The sequence below is a fragment of the Vanacampus margaritifer genome, chromosome 2 (genome assembly GCF_051991255.1).
Source record: "Vanacampus margaritifer isolate UIUO_Vmar chromosome 2, RoL_Vmar_1.0, whole genome shotgun sequence".
Lineage (NCBI taxonomy): Eukaryota > Metazoa > Chordata > Actinopteri > Syngnathiformes > Syngnathidae > Vanacampus > Vanacampus margaritifer.
In genome coordinates this window covers 32,889,298-32,902,673 of record NC_135433.1, presented here as the reverse complement: position 1 = coordinate 32,902,673, position 13,376 = coordinate 32,889,298, and the positions used below count along the sequence as shown (strand labels likewise).

At 39.9% G+C, this 13,376-nt stretch overlaps 1 protein-coding gene across 1 annotated transcript; it reads left to right on the top strand.

Annotated features, from left to right (window-relative positions):
• The first annotated feature begins 679 nt into the window (after positions 1 to 679).
• On the top strand, positions 680 to 12,811 carry LOC144044075 (sodium/potassium-transporting ATPase subunit beta-3-like). Its single transcript, XM_077558280.1, has 7 exons — positions 680 to 1,103; positions 3,256 to 3,384; positions 3,570 to 3,668; positions 4,292 to 4,482; positions 5,782 to 5,832; positions 6,323 to 6,409; positions 9,403 to 12,811. The coding sequence occupies exons 1-7, from the start codon at positions 992 to 994 to the stop codon at positions 9,568 to 9,570; spliced, it is 837 nt and encodes a 278-aa protein (XP_077414406.1). The 5' UTR covers positions 680 to 991; the 3' UTR covers positions 9,571 to 12,811.
• The last annotated feature ends 565 nt before the right edge of the window (positions 12,812 to 13,376 follow it).

Below are 13,376 nucleotides of genomic sequence, written 5' to 3'. Positions count from 1 at the left end.
TTGTATGATAGTCACAGGCAAAAAGGATCACGGAAATATCATTTGCATTGTGTTGCATTGGTGAAGTATCAGAAATGCCCGAATGTTTGGAATTGTTAGTTGACTGTTTCTAATCGTGACCTAAAGTGAATTAAGTCGGGTAAACCCAGACACCAAATACACATACACATCCCACTGAATACCGAATCCCATTCTTTGATATTATACAGTTAATTCAAGAAAAAACTATTTCATCAAATAATTTGCTGTATTTGTGTCCCTCGTTCTTTCTCTCTGCGGTTTAAGCATAGTGTTCCATTGCCATAGCAACAAGGCTTGGCAAATGCCCCAAATATCCATCTATATGCTCAGTTAGACACGAATAGCATCCGACAAGAAACATGCAGGCTGAGCATTGCCTACATGCCGGAATGTGCGCTGCAAGCCATCACTGATGGGAGACAGAGAGGGAGGGAAGACAACACACGCAAAACCACATCCTTTCCTTTAAACAAATTGTGCAGTAATAACTGTGGGAAGTAGATGAACGAGCATAAACCGCGGATGGAGCATAAAGTGATAAGAAAGCAAGATAGCGCGTCCTAAATTTGTAATTGGAGCGCGTCTCATGCGTCGGCAACCAATGCGCATCCTTCCTCCACATCAGCTGCCACCGAGGGGCATTTGTCGACGTCACTGGATTTTTTTTCCCCCCTCTCTCTCGAATTTTTTTTTTTAATGTTCCAGCACCAGAGCCTTCCGTCCTCCCTTCCTTCCTTGCCTGCTCTCCCTCTTTCTACACCGCCCACTCCTTCCCAACCATTGATCCGACCACTCGCCGGCTTCTTCGCCTCATTATATCACCCGCTGTGCGCTTTTGTGCATATTTTTTTCGCACCGGCGGGGCAAGCTAAACCCCCATATTTGTGGGATTCTTTTTTTTTGTTTTTTTTGTAATTATTATTTTTTAGGACCTTTACCCATCTCCCACCTACTTGAAGAGAATCCCACCATGGCGAGCACGGAGGATAAAACGGCCAACAAGGCGGACGCGTCCAGCTGGAAGGATTCCTTCTACAACCCAAGGACCGGAGAGGTTCTGGGGCGCACGGCCGGCAGCTGGGGTAGGAACAACCCCCTTGCTATCCTATTGTATTCATTTCTGAATTTGACACGTGTTTATGCAGCATTATGTGAGCCTATATAAAAAAAACGGGGAGGGGGTGAGGGACCATCACAGGCCTATACACGAAGGTGTAAAGAAGAAGCCTACATCATGATGATGTGCATATCTATACATGCAAGGAAGCAGGGATGAGTCATTAAATCAGGATTTGAATTCAACCTTTTTTCTTTATGTGCACCAATGAGAACATAACGTGAGGAGTGGTGGGCCTCAGTGCACCAATGTCCACTGCTGCACCTATATGATGCTTTTATGTAATGATGGTCAGGGGTAGAGGTAGTAACACAGCATCCAGCTCCTATAGGCTGCAGAGCGGGGGCCGTCATGCAGCCCCCCCCCACCCCCCCCCCTTGTGCTGCTGTGCAGTGGGATGCTCCATTGCAGTTGCATGGCCGCCCACATTAGCATGCCTGTCAAGGTCAAATGGGATTCCCTCTTCTTTTTCCTCTCTTTTGCCACCCCACCGACCCGATTCGTGCACTAAGCATTGTGGGATACTGCCGGGGAGGAATGATGGAAAAGGGGGGTGCATTTGGACAGGGGGGGGGTCTCCCCTCCCTCCCTTTATATCAATGGTGCACTCTCCCTTTATATCAAGGAGGCACTGTCAGATGGAATACATGTTCTTCCTCTTTTAGCAGATTATTTATTTTAAAATAAGTAGGCTATTATACTTTGTTACTTATTTTCTACATTCTAATTTCAGCTATTACACTATATAGGCTGCCAGGCATTTATTTTCACCAGGTACTTTTTGTGCACTTGCTTCAAGCATTTCCCCCTCTAAAAATATAAATAAGTATTATGACCTGTTAGTGTCATAAATCCTTTCCACCCCACTCAAAAATAGTTGGACTCCGTAAAATTGAAAACCTTGGCCCCTTGGGGGCAGTATAAGTACAGACCGACGGAAATAATGAACATAGAAATGTCTCAGCTTCTCTCAGTTCATCAGTATGGCACTAATATTAGCTATTCCACGCAGAGGATAAAGAATGTACCATTTGTGTTCAATCTATTGCTCAAAGCAGTGGTGTCCAAACTCGGTCCTCGAAGGCCGGAGTCCTGCAGGTTTCGGATGTTTCTCTTCTTCAACACACCTGAAGCTCATCAGCAAGCTCTGCATATGCCTGATAATGATCCTGTTCATTGGAACAGGTGCGTTGGAGCTGGGCAACATCCAAAACCTGCAGGACTCCGACCCTCGAAGACCGAGTTTGAACGCCACTCACTGGCTTAAAGGGTTTTTGCACCACAACACAGGAGCTATTTAGCATTAGCATTAAAATAGCATAGCTAAGTGGTTGTCTTTAACACAATTCTGTTTGTTTCATGTTAAATTTGACAGGAAACTTAAACTGGGAGTGAGAGCATGTAGGCGCTGTAGTGCCAACTACTGCCGAGATGGACTTTTCAATGTCAGATTTTCTTTGCCTTAAGCAGCGGTGGCTGGGGTCAGCGGCCTCCATGAGTGCTTGATACCTAAAATTAAGTCCAGTATCAGCCCTATACCGATACCTGACATCGGTACTCACACATCCCTATTTTTCACTGTTTGCCAAACAGCTCCTTAAAGTAGTGTGTTGAGCTGAGAATACAGCGTTGGTATCTCGTTTGTACTCGTTAGTCAAAGTGATTTGTATCTTGAAAAACTCAAGTTACTTGTATCTCAAGGTTTTTGGGGGGAGGCTAGCATTTGCCACCATTTCAGCAGCGAAAGATGATTTGAGATACAAGTGTTTTGAGTTACAAACAAATTGAGCTCATATCTCAAAGGCATATTTTTGATTTCATTTTTTTTTTGTGAGGGGGGGCATTTTTGCAATATGATGAAACATTTCGAGGCTTCTTTTTCTTCCCGCAGCGGAGAAAGGCAGATATTATGTGCCGAGTGCTTCAGATTCCTCCCTAAAGATGAAAGCCGGCTCCCATATTCATGAACAGTAGCCAGCATTTCCCCCTTTTGTTCCAAAATGGTTTCCCTCACAGGGATAGAGTATTCAAAGAAGAGATGACAAGGAAAATCGTTTTTGTGGCAGGTAATGAATGATCCGTAACATTCCTCTTTTTGTGTTGGTTGCAACTTGCAGCCCTCATCTTGTTGTTCTACTTGGTGTTCTACTGCTTCCTGGCCGGTATGTTCGCCTTGACCATGTGGGTGATGCTGCTCACTCTGGATGAGCACGAGCCCAAGTACAGAGACCGCGTCCCTTTTCCAGGTTAGTGTCTCCTCCATCCTCACGTGCACTACGGTAAACCTTTCAGCTAATTGCCAGGACGCCTCCATTCATTATTCATACTTGAGATGCCGTCGCAGTAAACGCACTCCAATCTAGATTTGGTTGCACAGAATTATAAATCGACCTGTTTGCCGGTTGATTCAAACTCTCGTCCTTCTTTCCAGGTTTGGTTGTCCTTCCAAACTCTCTGGACATCGCTTTCAGCAAATCCGAGCCCCTCAAATATGCACCATACGTGGAAAACCTGGAGGCCTTCCTGCAAAGTGAGAGTCGCAATTTCATCATTCCATTCATATTCTTTTCACCAATCTTTTTGAAACCAAGAGCTAATTCTTGGGTACTGATTAATGCGAAGGGCTGCCATTTACTTGGACGGATGGACAGAAGGACAGACAGACAGATCTAGCTAGCTCTAGATAGATACATAGATCTAGCTAGCTCTGGATGGATGGACGGATGGATGGGTAGATCTAGCTGGATAGATAGATAGATAGATAGATAGATAGATAGATAGATAGATAGATAGATAGATAGATAGATAGATAGATAGATAGATAGATAGATAGATAGATAGATAGAATGATAGATAGATAGATAGATAGATAGATATAGATAGATGGCTAGATGGCTAGATAGATGGATAGAAATGCAGCAAAGACTTTGTAACCTCCACTATTAGGCACATACTTCTTTGATGCCAATTTCCTTAGTAAAGGCTATGGCGCCTTGTGGCACTTTAGAGCATTACAGAACAGAACAGAACAGCAGAGTGAGTCAGCAGAATCTTGTTGGTCCCATAACCTAGAGGCCATCCATTAAAAAACATCCTTTACTAAGGGTTGACTAAGTTATTGATCTCTGACCTGGGTCCACCCTCTCCTTTCAGAGGGTTACAACGACACCGAACAGGAGAAGAATCTGGACTGCCCTGAAGGGGCGTTTTTCCTACAGGACAAGGAACCGGAAAAGAAAGTTTGTCGCTTTAAGAGAGGCTACCTGAGTCTCTGCTCCGGCCTGTCCGACACCAACTTTGGTTACTCTGAGGGAAGACCATGCGTGCTCCTGAAACTCAACAGGGTGACCAAAACCACAACTCTTATCCCTTGTAAAAAATAATAATAATAATGCCACTTCTGTTCAGAATCAATAGCTATCTGTTTAGTAGCATGATAAAATCACAGACACATGTCAATAAAATACATCATACTCACCAGAGATACTTGTGGCAGTTTGCCACAAGCATGTTTGGCTAGTCCAGGGGTCAGCAACTTTTACTGTCAAAAGAGCCGTTTTAGGCCAAATAAATAACCCAAAAAATCTGTCTGGAGTCGCAAAACATTTTAATATTGTGATGAACTCAATTGTGTGCTAGTGTTAATAAGTCTAATGTACTGAGGACCCACAAGCTAATTGAAGCTGCACGTTAACAGAAAAATATGCAATATCCAATCCATTTTTTTCTACATTTTGTCTTCTGTTTTTTCATTTTATTTTGGGGTAATTTTTTATCTTTGATTTTCTTACATTTATAGACTTTTCTGACATTTTGGGCAATATTACGGACAATAATTTTCTGCCCCTCTCCTACCTATTAGGACATTGTATGGCCTCATTTGTACTTTTTTTCTGCCTTTTTCGCTATTAATTTTGTGAAATTTTTGGCAATTTTGTGTTCATTTTATGGTAGTTTTCAAGATTTCTTCTTTTGTTTTGGGACATTTTATAGTGACTTCTTGAATGTTTTCTTTTTTTTATCGATTTTTTGGGGTAATTACAAAGACATTTTATGCTAATTTCTGCCTTTCTTCTTTTGTTTTTTTTGCCTTTTTTTGAAAATTATCTAATTCTGAAATTTTGGGTAATATTATGGACATTTTATTGTAATTTTTTGCTTTCTTCTTCCTTTTTGGACATTTTATTGTCACTTGTTGGACATTTTAAGGTAATTTTTCAAACTTTTTCATTTACCTTTGGTCTCTTTTTCTGACAATGTACAAATTTAAACCCTGACATTTTAAAATAATTTAATATTTTTTTTAATTTAATCATAAATTAATTAAAAAAATATTTTATCTAAAAATAAATTACAAATAAATATGTCATGTTTGAGAGATCCACAGAGAGCTACATGTTGCAGACCCCTGGGCTAGTGTGACCAACCGATCAAATATTGTGAGCCAGCTAGATGACAAATTTGAAATCCACATACAAACACAAGAAGCAGTGCCGCCAAGAGAAACTCTCCAAAATGAAGAGAATATACTAATGCAATTTCATGGAACAAATATCAGAATTGAGCTTACAAATGTAATGACAGTGTTTTGGCCAGAATCACGTGTGCTTTAATTTGAACTGATTTCTCTGCTCACCTTGTAGATCATTGGCCTGAAGCCTATCGGGGACCCTTACGTCAACTGCACCGTCAAAGTAAACTTTTCCCCTCCCACATAGACATGCTTGTATGTAGTGTGTTTTTTTTTGTGTCTTTTTCATATCTCATTGAAAAAAGAAAAAAAAAAGCTGCGATGAGCAGAAGAGTGTGAACACTTTGTTTTGTTGATCTTGATTTCATTTCCCCCCTCCTTTCTGTCTGTCTGTTGTTTTGTTTCTTAATGACTTTCTTCTGCATGCTGTCAGTGGCGACTTTAGGGTAAGATGGTATGTCAAGTATCGGGGGCGGGAATATTAGGCCAGTGTTTAGTATTGAGAATACGAATGACTGCGTAGCAAAGTGGCTCCAGAACACACCCCTGTGCCATTTTCAAGCCATAATGTGCGCTGCAAATAGCAAAATGACAACAAAGCATACCATGCTTTCCACTTCATGACAAACTCCACACTAACAACCATCGCTTAGTGTTTTGTCAAATGGGATTTTGTGTAAAGCATGCATGTTAACATGAATTGTCCTCTGCAGAAAGACAACCCTGTACAGATGCAGTATTTCCCCAGAAAAGGACGCATTGACAAGATGTACTTCCCCTACTATGGCAAGAAAGCCCATGTGAGTGTTCTGTCAGGTTGGGATCATCAAAACATATCAGATCATCCATTTTACTATACGTTTGAATCAAGGTGTGCAATTTTTACACTTGTTAGTGTATCAATCTAAAATAGTTTTCCATTCCCTCCAACCATGTTCATATTGTAGTTGATTAAAAATCAAAATGACAATTCAATGTGCTTACAAGATCGCGATTGGTGTTTATTTGAACAAGAATAAGCACATAACATGGGATAAGCTATTTCTGTTAACCAAGAAAGATTACGGCAGCTAACATTGCACTTCCTGTTGGTGCTCTTATTTTGAAACCTATTTACAACACTTCCTTAGCGGACTGATGCTAATATTTAGATTGCCACGCAGCAACTGGCAACAGTAATCAGAGGAGGCTTTCCCATTATGTTTTGTTGCCGACTGTTACACCTCTTTGATTCATCTGCTGCCATCGACGGCTATAGACGTCAAACATTCATTTGAACTATTTCTATAAGTTTAAAACAAATACCACTTTTGTTAACAAGAGGATGAAAACCTAGATTTTTTTTTAATTGTATTAAAACAGATTTAAAATTTGTGATTAATCGTGAGTTAACTAGTGAAGTCATGCGATTAATTACGATTAAAAATTGTAATCGCCTGAGACGCCCCTAACTTTTAATAATCTTTTATTTATTTATTTATTTTTATATTGTATTTTTTTTAGATTAGAAATTAGGAGCAGCAGGCGATTACAATTTGTAATTGTGAATATTCGCATGACTTCACTAGTTAACTCACAATAAATAACAAATTTTAAATGTTCTAAATGTCCCCCCCCCAAAAAAATTCTAGGCTTTCATACTCTTGTTCACAAAAATGGAAGAAAAAAAAAAAGTTCAACTAATAGAAATAGTTCAAATTAATTTTTGACGTCTATTGCTGTCAATGGCAGTGAATGAGTTCATACTAATGTATTATTTTGTACATACAGAGCTAATAATAATTTATACGAGAAGGGGATATTTAGATTGAAGTATCATAGAAGCACAATATTTGCAGATTTCCAAGCTAATGTACTGTGCGGGCTGGAGCAGTGGACCCGAGCTGTATAGAGCAGATTACTCACTCTAGGCATGGCACCAATTTCCTAAATCTTCATTTACACAATTTTACCAGCGGCTGCGTTTGCATAAACTGTAGCCGGGTTGTGGGATTTTGGCCATTTTTCTCCATATTCAAGTCTTGCCAAATTTTTTCCCAGTCTATCACGATATTTGTGACGGGCCGTCAGGGGACAGGACGTCTAAATCCCAGTGGCTACATTTGGCCTTGCGGCTTAACATGGATGCCAGTATTTTCCCTCTCGACCAGTCACAACCTGATTGGCTCGCTGACGTTTCTCACGTCTGTCAAGGATCTCTGCGGAGCGTTCAATGAAGCTCCTTTGGCGGGCCTGGCAACAGAGTCGCCCTCAGCGTAGAGGTCACATACGTACTACCACTCAATAAATGATAATATTAGTTTTTATGTCAACAATTAATTAACTAATCCACTATACACACGCTGTGCTCTCTTGTGTGTGTCTCTCTCTCTCTCTCTCTCTCATTCTGTTGTTCACATTCTTAATATCTCTCTCATTCTCTTTCTCTCATTCTCATTCTCTCATTTTCTTGTTCCCTCTTTTTCTTTTCTCATTCTTTCTCTCATTCTTTCGTAATCTCCCTTTCATTTGCTCCTTTTCGATTCTCTCTCTCATTCTGTCTTTCTCTCTTTCTCTCTCTCTCTCTCTCTCTCATTTTCTCTCATTCTGTTATTCACTTTCTTAATATCTCTCTTATTCTCTCTCATTCTCTTTCTCTCATTTTCTTGTTCTCTCTTTTTCTTTTCTCTCATTCTTTCTCTCATTCTCTTTCGTAATCTCCCTTTCATTTGCTCCTTTTTCGATTCTCTCTCTCATTCTGTCTCTTTCTCTCATTATCGCTCTCTGTCTCTTTCGTATTCTCTCGCTTTCTGCCACTCTCTCTCTATGTCTCTCTCTCTCTCTCTCTCGGTCCGTCGCTCTCTAGCTCGCTACCACTAGCTCGCTACCACTCTCTCTTTCTCTCTCTCTCTCTCTCTCTCTCTCTCTCTCTCTCTGCCGGTTGCTCTCTAGCTCACTGCCACTTTCTCTCTCTCTCTCTCTCTCTCTCTCTCTTTCTCTCTCCCATACTCATTTTCTCTTATTCTGTTATTCTCTTTCTTAATATCTCTCTCATTCTTTCTCTCATTCTCTCTTTCTCATTCTCTTTCGTAATCTCCCTTTCATTCGCTCCTTTTCTTCTCTCTCGTTCTGCCTCATTCTCGCTCTTGCTCTCATTTTCTTTCTGTCTCTCGCCGTCTCCCGTCATTCTCTCGCATTCTCTCCCGCTCTTATGTTTTCTCCCTCTCATTCTCTCTCTCTAACGCTCTCTCTCTCATTCTCTTTCTCGTTCTATTTCATAATCTCCCTTTCATTCACTCCTTTTCGATTCTCTGTCTTGCTCTCATTATTTTTATCTCTCAGTCTCTCTCGCTTTCATTATCGCTCTTTGTCTCTCATATTCTCTCGCTTTCTGCCACTCTCTCTCTCTTACAGTCCGTCGCGCTCTCTCTCTCTCTCGCCATCTCCCGTCATTCTCTCCCTCTCTTATTTGTTCTCTCCCTCTCATGCTTTCTCTCTCACTCTCTCTCACACTCTTATTTGTTCTCTCATTCTCTCTCTCTAGCGCTCTCTCTCTCTCCCTCTCTGTGCCACATAGTGAACATAGTGTACATGTAGCTTGGTTATAATTAGTGAGTTATAATTAATGAGTCAGTAAATTATTTAACGTCTCACAACTAAAAAATAAAAAAAAACGCGGAAGTTAGGGCCCTCATAAGCTAAGGTACCGCTTAAAGATGTACTTAAGCACAGCAAGGAAGTATTTGTACTGCACTCACTTGGTTACTTCCAACCACCGATCCAACATTTCTACGGTGTCTGTCATATGTCGCAGGTGAATTATGTTCAGCCCCTGGTTGCTGTCAAGCTGCTGCTCACCAAGGAGGACTACAACAAGGAGCTGTCGGTGGAGTGCCGGGTAGAGGGCTCGAACCTGCGCAATAACGACGAGAGGGATAAGTTCCTGGGTCGCGTCACTTTCAGGATCAAGGTGATGGAGTAAAAAAGGAGGGAAATTGCCGGTCAAAAGGAACCCCCCCTCCCCCGGTGCAGAGGCTGCCCTCATTTGCTAAGGAAGGAAGTGTCAAATCCCTCTCAAGACAGCATTCGGGATGAGGCCGATAAGTCTGGCCCGTCGTAGGAAGAGCCGGTTACGAATGTTGCGTTGATGACATTAATGACCCTTCTTTCCTTCAAGATTCCTTGCTGACCTCCGCAAAAGATCCCAAGAGAACAAGACGCAGGTTGTGCTTGCTCCTGATCCATCCTTTCCACCTGTTGCACAACTTAGTCATCCCAGCCCTTCCCCTGTTATGGTTTCATTTCCATGTGATTAGCTGACTAATAGCCAATGCAAGCAAGCCATTTGGAGTTGTCGTGTTATTGCTGATGCAACTTTTTTCATTTTGTGTAGATCAGGGGTGTCAAACTCATTTGTTTGTTTTCGGACTACATCGTAGTTGTTGTTGTTTGAGATATATGGCTGTGAAAATCCATAAAAGTGTATTTTCACATCAAATTATTACATACACGCAACTAGCCAAGCATTTTATTGTTATTTTACTGTATATACATTACGCATAGAAAGTTAGGGATATTCTGATTTTAGGTGAAATTTCTTGATGAACCTAAAATACACAACAACCTTTAAAGGTGAGCTTAATTTGACCTTTTGTAAACTTTTAAATGCACATACCTGACTGTTTAGTTTTTCAGTACTTTGTGCACAACTTGCTGTTTTGTCAAAAGGAGCTGAACAGCAAAACTCGATTTGTATCGAGACTGTAGACAGAATGTTCCCAGAGAAAAGCGGCCACTGAGCTTACAGTGACATCAGCAGGTTACAACAGAGATTTTGGAAGAGTCACAGAAAGGCACAGAAGTGGACGTTGTCATGGAAAATCTTATAGTATAGCTTGCGTCGGTGTGCTTCCGTACCTTCAACACTGAATTGTAGCACTTGGGACTAGTTTGATTCTTCACGTTCCAATTATTTGAAAAATAATAATAATAATAACCGTTTGTATCATTGAGAACAATTCTAAAAGTACTGTATGTATTTGAAAATGACTTGACTTTTAGTCTCAAACGGGACCAGTGTTTTTGTCCCCACAATAAAGTCATGGGGAAAATAATGATCACCTATAACATTTCTAGAGCCTTCATCCTGAAAATTCACCCAAAAGCCCAACATCCCAAACGTTTTGTTTGCTTGTAATAATTGGATGGTGCAGATTTCCTGCCAAAATGAAATCAACAAATCCATCTAACAAGAAACATGACGTAGACCAACTTTGAGTTTGACACCTGTGGTGTAAACCTTCCTTTTTCCCGGGAAGAGAGCAGTGTTGTTTTCATGCCCCCATAGCCGTACCCTTCACCAATTACTGATCCTGAGATATGATTGGAGGATTCTTATGTTGTTGTGAGATGGTGAGGACGTCCAGTAACTCATTTCCAGCACTTATTTTATTTTTTGCAGATGTCACATATCACACCACAAAGACTCCACATGCTGATAATCAATATAATATAGCCACTGTATTGCTATGTATATGGACAAAATTCCCTTTCTACATATAAATGCATAGTGAACCTTACCATATTTAGGGAATAATAGATAGATAGATCTTTTTTTTTGTGGCCCGGTTTGCCGCAACCTAGTCTCGTGCTGTCTGTCTTGTCTGTCTGCATGTCTGTTCGTCTGTCTGTCTTCCTGTGCGGTCACCTCGCCATTGCAATAGCCGACGTGGGTGAGCCCTTCAGGATTCGATCAACTGTCTCGCTCTGTCTCTCCTCCTCCTCAAAAAGGGAGAGGAGGTTGGGTGTTGCATATTGATGCTATGAAAAGCCAGTTGAGCATTTATTCCATATTCTTGACATCCGGGTGAAGGCTCGTGTATCAGCAGGCTCTTCGGCGCATGCTAGTAAGAATAAATGGATACTAGTAATGTTTTTTTTCTTCCCAGTACAGTATGACATATCTGTACACTAGTTGGACAACATGTTAACTCATTCACTGCCATTGACGGCTATAGACGTCAAAAAATCATTTGAACTATTTCTATTAGTTTCACATTTTTTTCCACTTTTGTTAACAAGAGTATGAAAAGCTAGAAAAAAAATTATTGTACATTTAGAACAGATATAAAATGTGTGATTACTCGTGAGTTAACTAGTGAAGTCATGTGATTAATTACAATAAAAAAAATAATAATCGCCTGATGCCTGATTAAAAAAAAATAAAAAATATATTTAAAAAATTAGGGCCTCAGACGATTTAACATTTTCAATTTTAATTAATTGCATGACTTCAATAGTTAACTCACGATTAATTACAAATTTTATATCTGTTCAAAATGTAATTTTTTTTATAGGTTTTCATACGCTTGTTAACAAAAGTGGTGAAAAAATTGAAACCAATAGCAATAGTTAAAATGAATTTTTGACGTCTATAGCCGTCAATGGCAGTTAATGAGTTAATTAGTGAGACAAATACTGCCATGGGACATTTTGGTGCTACTAACAGGTTACAGGCGGCTACCAGTAGGGTGTGTTAGTATTACTAGTACAGCACAGTTACTTGTAAGGTTTAGTTGTGTACTAGTGAGCCAAAAGTGGCACTAGTAGTGGTAAAAATCTTACTAGTAAGATACAGTACTTCTACTAGTGTGTTGCACTGTTTTACTAGTGAAGAGAAAGTGTGTACTAGTATGGATATAGAATAAATGCTTTCCACAAATGCAAGCTGAGACAAACACGCACACACACGAAGTACACTGTAAATTGCTTGAAAGTCAGAGAGGGAAACGAAATTGGGGGGAAAAAACAAAACAAGTTGCGCATTCACTGTAAGTATGTACTGTATATCTCTACGTGATCTGTATATCTATCCGGGTCTCAAAGATTGTTTGTTAGTTTTCTCTCTACTTCAGCCCGTTGATCTGATTGTCTGCCAGTCTATTACTCTTACTCAATGTATATATATATAAACACTATCGATCATATTTACTTAATTCACACTGTATTTTTGTCACAAAACACAATGTCTGTGGACTGTAAAGAAATAATTTAAGCAAAGATTTACAAGAAATGATCTTATTCAAAGCTATGTTTACACAGTCTTTAAGGGAACCCACATTTGAAAGAACAACTTGTAACATCTTCTCAGGGTGCCTTAAGACCTGATGAAATAAATTGTGGAATTAAAGTCATTTTGAAGAAAAGAAAAGAGAAAAAAAAGACTGGCCTTTCCTTTTTTGCGTGTAACTATCCCAAAAACCTTTTACCATTCACACTCATATTCACACCAACGTTGGCACGGAAGGCAAGCGGGTGAACTACTACACTAAATGTGATATTCTTGAAGAATGTGATGAGGGGGGTGGGAAAGGAAAGGAAGAAGGGAAGAGGGGGGGGGAAGAGGGAAGAAAGTAGAAGTTGGAACAAAGAAAAGAATGAAGGACAAGAAGTGAAGGACAAAAGGATGGCAGGAAAAGGAGGAAAGAAAAAATGAAGGAAGTGACCTCGACATAATAAATCCAAACACATTTAGCAGCATTTTAACTATTTACCATATGTATTGATATTAATGCATTTATTTTCATTTGATGTTTCATTCATTCATCATTTTTCTGGAATTTGAATCATTAAGGAAACCGCTGTACACAATACACAAGGACCCTCGAATGAATATTGATATTATTTATACAATTTATTTATATTGCAAAAAAAGCCATAAGAATAATCATTAAAAAGCCATTTAGAGATCCAAGAAATCCATTATTTCTTCAGTTAAAATTGTTGAAA

What these genes read in the sequence shown, in the direction of transcription:
- LOC144044075 (XM_077558280.1), top strand. Translation starts at nt 992, where the DNA reads ATGGCGAGCACGGAGGATAAAACGGCCAACAAGGCGGACGCGTCCAGC. An exon ending in AGACCGCGTCCCTTTTCCAG is followed by an intron (nt 3,385 to 3,569) that starts GTTAGTGTCTCC and finishes CCTTCTTTCCAG; the next exon opens with GTTTGGTTGTCCTTCCAAAC. An exon ending in CCTGGAGGCCTTCCTGCAAA is followed by an intron (nt 3,669 to 4,291) that starts GTGAGAGTCGCA and finishes CTCTCCTTTCAG; the next exon opens with AGGGTTACAACGACACCGAA.